This window comes from Loa loa (genome assembly GCF_000183805.2).
Source record: "Loa loa unplaced genomic scaffold supercont3.550, whole genome shotgun sequence".
NCBI classification, from domain to species: Eukaryota; Metazoa; Nematoda; class Chromadorea; order Rhabditida; family Onchocercidae; genus Loa; species Loa loa.
This window is the reverse complement of record NW_018108730.1, coordinates 2,710-11,136: the sequence shown is the minus strand read 5'-3', so window position 1 is coordinate 11,136 and position 8,427 is coordinate 2,710. Positions and strand designations below refer to the sequence as shown.

Sequence of the window (8,427 nt, the reverse complement as noted above, 5' to 3'; positions counted from 1 at the left end):
AGCAACATTAACAAATTGTGGCACCACAGAAATGATATACTATCTGTTTTGGAGAGGAATCTGATGCTTTTACACGTAGTAAACGTTTTTTTTTTTTTAACTTTGATAAAGTGATGAACTTTACGAAGTGAAATTAGGACATGCGAAATGTGTAAAACAATAAGGATTAATGATCATATCTCTAATAGGGCAAAGTTGAAAGGAAGAATATTAAAGATAAAGGTAAGAAAAATCAATCAAATTGACATCAGAACCATAAATTTCATTGAATAATATCTATAAAATTGATTTAATTCTATCACAGCGCGGGTGCTGTTAGGTCATTATTACCTACAACATAATTGACGAATTTCCTATATGTGATACAATCATAATGTCGAGAATCATCTGGGCAGCATAACAAAGCTGAGGAAGCCAAAGTTTAGTTGACATTTCAGTATGTCACAGCTATTTCAGAGCTTAGAAAGCTTTCTATTTATATCATGAAATTATTAACAAAGAAATGTTGCAGCATCGGATATTATTGTAATCAATCATCAACAGCTTAGTATGAACCACATAGTTTCATTGCAGACTTTTTCAGCATTATCAATCAATGTCAAGCTTTCAGTGCACAAAATAGACTTTTCACAAAAATTATCGTTCTCGAGGTTTCAAACTTTTGAGGTTTTTCCTTCGAATGTTTATTTTGAAACTGCGTAAGAATGTCATCAAGAATCATTGTTTAACTTGTATCGACCATGATTTGTTGATAGAAACGGTAACAAAGAAATTGGACACAGATAAAGGATTTATCGATTCCAATTTACTATTACAACTAATAGCAATACCCGCTACGATCTGTTATTTATTAGTTAAGTTGATTTTGTTTATCTTTTCTCAAAACTCGATGGGACAAGTGGGAAATCAAAGAAACAAAGCATAAATGATATAACAACACTGCGAGTGACAACAAAGATGGAGGGAGTGTCATAAAAAAAAGATGTGGCAAGTGAATGTCGTCATTGTTACAGTTCCTCCATCAGCGATGGTAAGTGAGATGGTTGACGTGACAGTTTCGGAGTTATTGAATAAGGTTGCAGAAATTGGCGTATTTGCAACATAAAGCAAATTGAGTGGATGGTTCTGAGAAATTTTAACGCAAGACTAATAAAATCGAATATAGTTGAAGGAATGATGGCCAGTTAACAGAGAAATCTAATTTTATGAAAGACGAGACTGTAAAAAAGAAAGTAGGTGAAGTGACCAAATGTAGTAATGTATCTGCCTGTTATAACGAAGAAAGAGAGCGAAGAAAAAGAAGTTGAAATTCTAAATGAACAGATAAAGAGTAGAGCATTCGAACTCCTTGTCGAAAAACAATGCGCAGATGACCTCGAAAACACACTACATCAAATTGCAAGTCTGCTTAATCAGTTCTTTGGTTTTAGAAAGACTTTTGCCTCCTTCTGCGATAGTTTTCTTTTGACAACATTAACGAATTTGTAAGTAGCACTGAAACAATTTTTACCGCATTGAAATTTGGATAATTCAGTTTAAAAGAAAGTTAACATGCTTCTTTTTAAATTTAAACTGCACATGTTATGTTCCCAAGTAAAATTAGTCGCAAACGATCTCACAATCGGACCCTAACTTCTCACTAATGCAGGGATTATAACAATGACTCCATCCTCCCACCTTTTACACCATTTTTTTCCTCTTTGTTGCAGCTTTTTTGACGCAAATTGTTCTACCATTTATCCTTTATTTCTTTAATTTTCTCGTTCGTTCCATCGCTTCTGAGAGAAAAGGAGCAAAACGAACATGGCTTATAGCAGAAATAACCGGAATGGGTTTTGTTGTTAATTGTGAATAGTTTTTCCCCAGAAATTTCAGGGAATGGTTTTTATTTTCCTCAAGTTAACGATTTATTAAATGCTTTATCCTTCCAATCACTTTGCTACCGTTTCCATCAATCAGTCATCAGTCATCGCTGGACATCGATTTTTGATGGCATTCTTACGTCAGTTTGTGGATTTTCCAGACGAACACTCGAAGAAAAAACTTTGAAAGTTTAAACTGTAGTCAAATATGATCATCAATCTTTATTGTTTGTATATTTATAAATAACCGATTTCACTTTGCGGACCTTATCACTTTATGATGTCAAGAGCGTTTCTCACGAAAAGCATCGGATTCCACTCCAAAACAAAGAGCCTTCCATCTTCCATCATATCACAGTTCGTCACCGTTGCTGCAGTCATATTGATAATTATATCATCAAGCGACAATAATTATGTAAATTTATTCCTTATTTAATTGATCTAAAAAACTTACTTTGAGTGGAAGGATTATCAAATTGGATGTTTTTGGAACGAGCAATCACTCAACATTAAATAGTGGCAATATGTAATTCTCTATGATTTAAACATACTTTCTTCTAATTGTATTGCCCCTATTGATTGGCCATCGTCCCATAACTTGTCAGCTGCATCATCTGTAATAATCGCTGCAACTCAAATGATACCAGGACATATCAGTACGACATCGCGGAACAAATAATCTTTGAGTTTGTTACTGTCGCTTTAGTCATCCGATTAGGATAGGATGAAATCCTGTTTCCTATATTTCATAAATTTCGTTCCATTGAACCACTTGAATATCAATGTAACTCTCACTGCCTTTGCAATAGGAATAAGTGGATGTGACATTCGTACAGATACTAATTACAATTCAAATTACCGGAAAGATAATGAATGACATGACGGGGAATGTTGGTAAGAGCAAAATATACCAAAATATACTTTGTTTCATTTGGAAGCAAAGTAAAGTGATTTAAAAAAGCAAGATGAATACCTCCTTTAGTGACTTGTCCGGCTCTTACGACATGGTTCATATTCATACCGCAATAAATGCAAAAAGCAATATATGCTGTCACCTTTGCCATTTTGAGTTTGTTGCAAAATGTTGAACTGATATTTTCTAAATTACTGGTTTTCATTAATTTACTTCATTCTCAGCAATGGCATTGATTTCATTAATTTACTTCATTTTCAGCAATGGTATTGAATCAATACTCTCGTATTGATTGTGGCAGTGATTTACTCAACTTGAAGTTTTTTGTGTTCAGTGGCACTTATGAATGAGTTTTCAAATTTCGTGCTAACCTTCAAGGATTTAATTTACGTGAAGGAGAATGAAAAGAGGGTGAGGGATACGATCCATTTTCCACGGGACCATAGAAGCCTTGGAAAATACACGAGAATATTTATATTAAAATGATCGAGTGAGTGATCTTAACTGATTGGGAGGCAATTACTTCTCCCTGATTAACTGATTAGGAGGCAGTTCCGTCCAAAACATGCATATGCAACTTCTTTAACATGTTTGTTGACGTTTGTGGCATTCCCCAAACCCATTTAGTCAACATTCATATTTGTAGCTGATTGCAAATTGAATAGTTGGCAATTTATGCGATTCATTTTATTGAATCCTAGATAAGAAATGGTTTTCACATTACATTAGATAGTTCTTTAACATGAATTTAAAGATAATGTCATCGTAGCCGACTTTCTATTTATTTTGGCTGGCATTCTGCTTATTACTAATTTACCGATCTCAACCCCATAATTACTATAATAATGCAAATTTATTCTAGAAAACTGTAATTCTTCGAGTAGAATACTTTGCAAAGCTGTGTCAAGAAAAGTTAAGATTGCCACACAGGACTTTGGCGGATATACATCGTATCTAAAAGCAGTCTTTTTAAAAATAAAAAAAGGGAACTATTAACGGTTAAAATCACAAAGATTGTGTTTTTTATAGTTCGATATCGGAGCCAGTGAGTGTAGTTGTAGACACACTTTTTTTCTTCTATGACCTGATTATTTTCCGTATTTTTCTTCGGATGACAGAAGAATGGGTTGATGTGAATGAATAGAAAGGAAATGATGTAAGTGATAACAATAAGAGTATAATAGAGTTGAAGTCTATGTGTAGTTGACATTTCAATATGTCACGGTTGTTTCAGAGATTACAAAGCCTTCTATTTATATTATCCAATTATCAGCAAAGAAATATAGCAGCATCCGATATTATTCTGATATATCGCAGATTTTTTCAACATATCAATCAACGCCACATTCATGGTGTTATGTTCACAACACATAATTCAAATTCTCGAAATTTTTTTAGGTGTTTGTTTGGGAAATATGCAAAAATACCACTAAGAATTGATTTCCAACATGTATCGAAGATTTACTTATAATGCCAGTAATAATAAATTTCAGATAAAGAAAAATAGAAGGAAAGCGAAATTATTTAGTAAAATCAACTAATTGACACCAGAGTCATAAATTAGATTCAACCGTATCATAGTGCGAACGCTGTCAATCTCTCCTTACCTGCAATATAATTAATGAAATTAATTTTCTATATGTGACACAATCATGATGTTGAATATCACCTGGACAACAGAGCTGGCGGAGTCAAAGTTTAATTGACATTTCAGTATTTCATGGCTCGTGTTTCAAAGATTAGCGTTCTATTTATATCATATTATGAGGTTGAGGTTAATAAACTGGAAGAAGTAAAGTGCTGGCAAAATTGAGCAGAAAGTCAAAGAGTCAAAAGCCTACTCTGCAAGCTCGACGACATTGTCTTTCTATTTACGTTAATTAGCAATAGGATGTGATGTGGGAACTATATTTTGATCTAGAACTCAAGATCAACTAATGACTAATGTTAGTGACATTCCCCGAACCGCTGAAATCCGTTGGCCAATTACCAGGTTTTAGAAATTGCACGTGCTTAAGAGTTCATTTATTTCTCGTAATTGGTTAAATAAGCGAAACCGTTCGCAGTCCATTTGACGAAAACGTTTTTTAGCTTAAGGCTTTCGAATTAAATTTCACTCAGTATTTTGTTAGATCATTCGACTTCAAGAAATAAATATGATTGTTAAATGCAGGAAATTATTTGTATTATTCATTAATTTGCGTCTAAAACAAATATGGCAACCTCCAGAAGTGTCAAGAATTAATTTTAATAATGGAAATGAATATATCTGCTGAATCTATTAAATTTATTTATTCAGTCTTTTGTCGATAGTTTCAATATGGAGGAAACTTAACTTCTCAGAAGCTCTAATTGGATGGGAAATGTAATATCAAACAAAACAATCCACCTTTTCTTTTATATTCACTCGAGAAAAATTCACTCTAATTCATTAATTTTGCAGTTTGGCAACGATTCCAGACGAATTCTTGAAATAATTTCATTTATAGATGGAAGAATTAGGCTGTCGTGAAATAGTAAAGACTGCCAGATAATTTATTTGTTGAGCTCACTGGTTGGATAATCAAGCTCCAATCAAATCTATCAAATGAAGCGCTTAGAGCGAAAGTGTTTGTCTGGAGGTCGATTTGTCTTGTGAATACGCAACAGTAAGGAATATTAACCTTTATCGTGATGAGAGATTGATAAAAATCCGCCAATGTCCGTAGAAGCGAAGAATAAAACAGAAGAAGAAGCCGATAACCTTCGAAGAGGGGAGCAGCTCCAAGCTTTTCCGCCCGGATTTTGGACCCAGATTATATATGTTAAGAAATGGGAGTGGTTTACATGAAGAATTTAAGTATCGGAAACACACCGGATATGGTACAAGCATTACAACAAGATTAAACAAAATGATTGACATGGGAAATTAAGGGTTTAAACATAAAAACGCAAATTGATTAGATAAGATAACAACAAAAGAATGTGGGAAACAATTTTAAGGAATGTAAATATGTTAAGAGTGATTCATAGTATCATTGGCATTAATTTACAATGTGAATGAATTTATTTGAGGTTTCGTTTTCACGACATAGGCTTTCTTAAGAGTTACAAAAGCCCTTCATTAAATTGATTCGGATCTTCGATATATTTCTAATTTCCGAATTTGTTTCCATCCATATCAAAATTGCCGATAAACTACTGCAGGAAATTTAGGTCACCAAATGACTGAAACGCTATTTTCGTGTTTCAATTTAATTCAGTTCTTTATTTCCTTTTTCAACAAACGCATTGTCATGTAATATTTCATTTTTCTTTTTTATTGCTTTAATTTTACAAGATTCCATCACCTTTTCTGTTAAATATCGTGAAAATTTTATTTGAACATAGCTTTAATTTCGGTAATCCGACAACTTTTTAAACTAAATTATTCAAATTTCAATGCGATGAAAATTGTTTCAGTGTTACTGAAAAATTCGTTAATATTGTAAAAAAATAAGAAAAGGAACTGTCATAGAAACTAGACAGAAAATTTTCAAAAACAGAATAACTCATTAGCTTATTTGTAATTTGATATGGCGTATTTTCGAGGTCATCTGCATATTGTTTTTCGACAGGGAATTCTCCTTCAAATTCTCTTCCCTTTATTGTTCATTTAGACTTTCGGTTTTTTTCATTTCCTTCATTATTAACCAGCCATTATCCCTCAACAATGCTTAATTAGTATTAAAACTTCTCAAGACTCTCCACTCAATCCGCCCTTCATTACATTACACTCGTGTTTCCCACCGCACTTTCTTTTATGCCATTTTCTTCTGTTTTTCTGCAGTTCTTCGGGTTACTGTACCATTTATCCTTTTCATACTAAACTGTTGATGGTTGATCCGAATAATATATGATGCTGAAATTTTCCTTTGTTGATAATTTCATGAAATAGAAGGCTTTCTAATCTCTGAAACAGCCCTGACATACTGAAATATCAACTAAACATTGACTTCTCCAACTCTGTTATACTGCCCAGGTGATATTCGACATCACGACTGTGTCATACATAGGAAATCAATTTCGTCAATTATGTTGCAGTTAGGGCTTACCGCTTACGCAATCGAATTGAATCGAATCGAAATGAATGAAATTTACGACTATGTTTTTAATTATTTGAGTTCATTAAGTAATTTTTCACTCCTTATTTATTTCCTTCACCTTTAATTTTTCTTCCTTCAACTTGTCATATTAGCGCTCTGATCTCATTTTATCAAAACATGATCATTACTGTTTATTATTCATATTTACAACTACCTAATTTCACTTTGCGAACTTTATCACTTTATCAATTCAAGGTTTTTCACGGAAAGCATCGGATTCTCCTCCAAAACAGGCAGGCTTCCATCCTCAATTGTGCTATAATTTGCCAATGTTGCTGTAATCATACTGATAATATCACTAAGTACAAATAATTATGTCAATTCATTTCTTGTCTCACTGAAAGAAGTTAATAAGTGAATCAGAAAATTGCTTACTACGATAGAAAGAACTGTCAATTTGAATGTTTTTGAAATGAACAATCATTCAACATTAAACAGTACTAGTATGTAATTCTCCATGATGTAAACATACATTTTAATTGCATTATCTCTATTAATTGGTTATCATCCCACAGTTTGCCAGCTTCACCATGCACAACAATTGCCACAGCTGAAACTGATGCCAGGGCTTATCAGTACAACATTGCAGAACAAATAATAATCTTTGAGTTTGTTGCTGTCGCTTTAATTAATCATCTCATTAGGACGGGATGAAATTCTGGTTTCTACATTCTATAAATTCCATTCCGTCAAACCGTTTGAGTATCAAGAACTTTACTCTCGTTAGCTTTACAGAAAAGAATAAGCGTCTGTGACATTCTTACTTATACCAATTATAATTCAAATTACGGGGAAGGTAATGAATAACATGATAGGGGGTGATGGTAAAAGTAAAATATTACAGGAACTTCATTTCATCTGAAGGCAAAGTGGAATTATAAAAAGAGGTGAGATGAATACCTCCTCCGGGCACAGCTCCTGCTCCGGGCCCAGCTCCTCCTCCGGGAGCCCGCATCATTGCACCACAATAAATGACGAAAACAAAAAGTACGATTAGCTTTACCATACCTGAAGTCGCAGTTAAAATCGAACCGATATTTCCTGAAGTATTCGTTTCACGTCATTGATTTACTCTCAATTTCTTGCCTTTTTTACAACTTGTGGTTTGAAAGGGATTGAAAAGAGGATGAGAGATATGATTCATTTATCACCGGATCATAGAAACTTTAAGTCAAAAAAAACTTTTTTCGAAGAAGTTCCTGATTAGCTGGTTAGGAAGCGATTACAATCAAAACCTGGTACATAAAGCTTGTAGGATATATTAGTTGATGCTTGTGACTTTCTTTAAACTCATATAGTCAATTTTCAGAACTGTAGTTCGTTGAAAACTGGATAATTAGTAAGTTAATTCTGTCCATATCATTGAATCTTAAATCAAAATACCGCTCCCACATCATATCCTATAGCAATTTAAATAAACTTGAGGACGATGTCTCGAACTCTGACGGATATACGCAGTGGTTTTTGTCAGTTTGACCAGCATTCAGTCTACAACTAATTTATCGACCTATATCTGTAAATTTATTCT

The 8,427-nt window shown here is 33.4% G+C and overlaps 3 protein-coding genes across 3 annotated transcripts; all 3 read right to left on the bottom strand.

Annotated features, from left to right (window-relative positions):
* Positions 1–2,132: 2,132 nt before the first annotated feature.
* LOAG_10508 (hypothetical protein) lies at positions 2,133–2,926 on the bottom strand (the record flags this gene model as incomplete). Its single annotated transcript, XM_003146032.1, has 3 exons — positions 2,133–2,233; positions 2,414–2,488; positions 2,836–2,926. 3 exons carry the CDS (start codon positions 2,924–2,926, stop codon positions 2,133–2,135), a joined length of 267 nt encoding a protein of 88 aa, XP_003146080.1.
* Positions 2,927–3,512: 586 nt separating this feature from the next.
* Positions 3,513–3,985, bottom strand: LOAG_10507 (hypothetical protein; the record flags this gene model as incomplete). Its single annotated transcript, XM_003146031.1, has 2 exons — positions 3,513–3,729; positions 3,843–3,985. 2 exons carry the CDS (start codon positions 3,983–3,985, stop codon positions 3,513–3,515), a joined length of 360 nt encoding a protein of 119 aa, XP_003146079.1.
* Positions 3,986–7,076: 3,091 nt separating this feature from the next.
* On the bottom strand, positions 7,077–7,905 carry LOAG_10506 (hypothetical protein; the record flags this gene model as incomplete). Its single annotated transcript, XM_003146030.1, has 3 exons — positions 7,077–7,174; positions 7,372–7,449; positions 7,800–7,905. 3 exons carry the CDS (start codon positions 7,903–7,905, stop codon positions 7,077–7,079), a joined length of 282 nt encoding a protein of 93 aa, XP_003146078.1.
* Positions 7,906–8,427: the final 522 nt, after the last annotated feature.